This window comes from Penaeus monodon, chromosome 33 (assembly GCF_015228065.2).
Source record: "Penaeus monodon isolate SGIC_2016 chromosome 33, NSTDA_Pmon_1, whole genome shotgun sequence".
Taxonomy (NCBI): domain Eukaryota; kingdom Metazoa; phylum Arthropoda; class Malacostraca; order Decapoda; family Penaeidae; genus Penaeus; species Penaeus monodon.
In genome coordinates this window covers 33408330-33409404 of record NC_051418.1, presented here as the reverse complement: position 1 = coordinate 33409404, position 1075 = coordinate 33408330, and the positions used below count along the sequence as shown (strand labels likewise).

Below are 1075 nucleotides of genomic sequence, written 5' to 3'. Positions count from 1 at the left end.
CAGAAACGAACCTTCACAAAACAAAACAAGAATGTAATCTCGAATTCTCCTCCCCCCCTCCCCCTCCCCGCCAGATGACAGTCACGCCCTTACACCCCCGGCCTCCCATTCGCCGTCTTCACAGCCCGATATTCTGTCCCGAGAGGTACGTTGACCTGCACTTCTCACCCAAGACGGCCTCATCTTCCATCGTCCTCGCTTTGAACCCACCGAATTCCGAGGTCAAAGGTGAATCCGTCAGTACAGGACCAATAGAGATGCTTTCTAATGTTACTAGCGAGAGAGGGTTCCCTTCAGGCGATGAGCTAGGGACCCCGTCTGACACCAAGCATGCAGGGGACCTCGATTCCGGTTCTGGCAATGACACAACGACCTCGCCTGACACCAAGCATGCAAGGGACCTCGATTCCGGTTCTGGCAATGGCACAACGACCTCGCATGACACCAAGCATGCAAGGGACCTCGATTCCGGATCTGGCAATGGCACAGCGACCTCGACTGACACCAAGCATGCAGTGACCCCTTCCGGGCCTGGCCAGGCCAGTGCCTCGCACGACACCTTAGACCCCAGACGACCTCGATTCCCCGTCTGACAATGGCTACAACGGAGAACCATGACACCCGAAGGCCTTTCCCCAAGGAGAGGTCACAAGAAAAATTCGTTTCGACCAATATACGATGACCTTTTTCGTAGGTTCGTCTACTGTCAATTGGCATTTGCAATTGCTTTACAAATTTTTCAAGGGAGAATTCTGTCTGGTTATTGGCCCTGCCTCTCGCATCTATCAAACACACCACACCAGATCTTTTGGCCTCTGCCGATGAACTTTCTGTCCATTGCGCGATGACCCATAGCAATATCCTTCACCCGTCTGGCTGAAAACATGAAACTTTGACCCAACGCTACTTCCCTGTCGTGACTCCTTTTTGCATCAGTATGATCCCGGGTACTTTGGATAGGTGTAGGTGAGTGAATTTCGTTGTTGTTTTTTCTAATTATATCCTTTTTTTTTGTTAGTTGTTCAGTTTTCTCGTGTTTTATTTTAATCCTGCTGTTCTTTATTTTTTATCTAAT

At 49.9% G+C, this 1075-nt stretch overlaps 1 protein-coding gene across 1 annotated transcript in view; it reads left to right on the top strand.

Moving 5' to 3' along the window:
- Positions 1-593, top strand: part of LOC119594344 — a 7154-nt gene extending 6561 nt beyond the window's left edge. Inside the window, exon 4 of the mRNA XM_037943403.1 lies at positions 75-593. Coding sequence (XP_037799331.1) covers positions 75-593 — 519 coding nt within the window. The remainder of the gene's footprint in view (positions 1-74) is intronic.
- The last annotated feature ends 482 nt before the right edge of the window (positions 594-1075 follow it).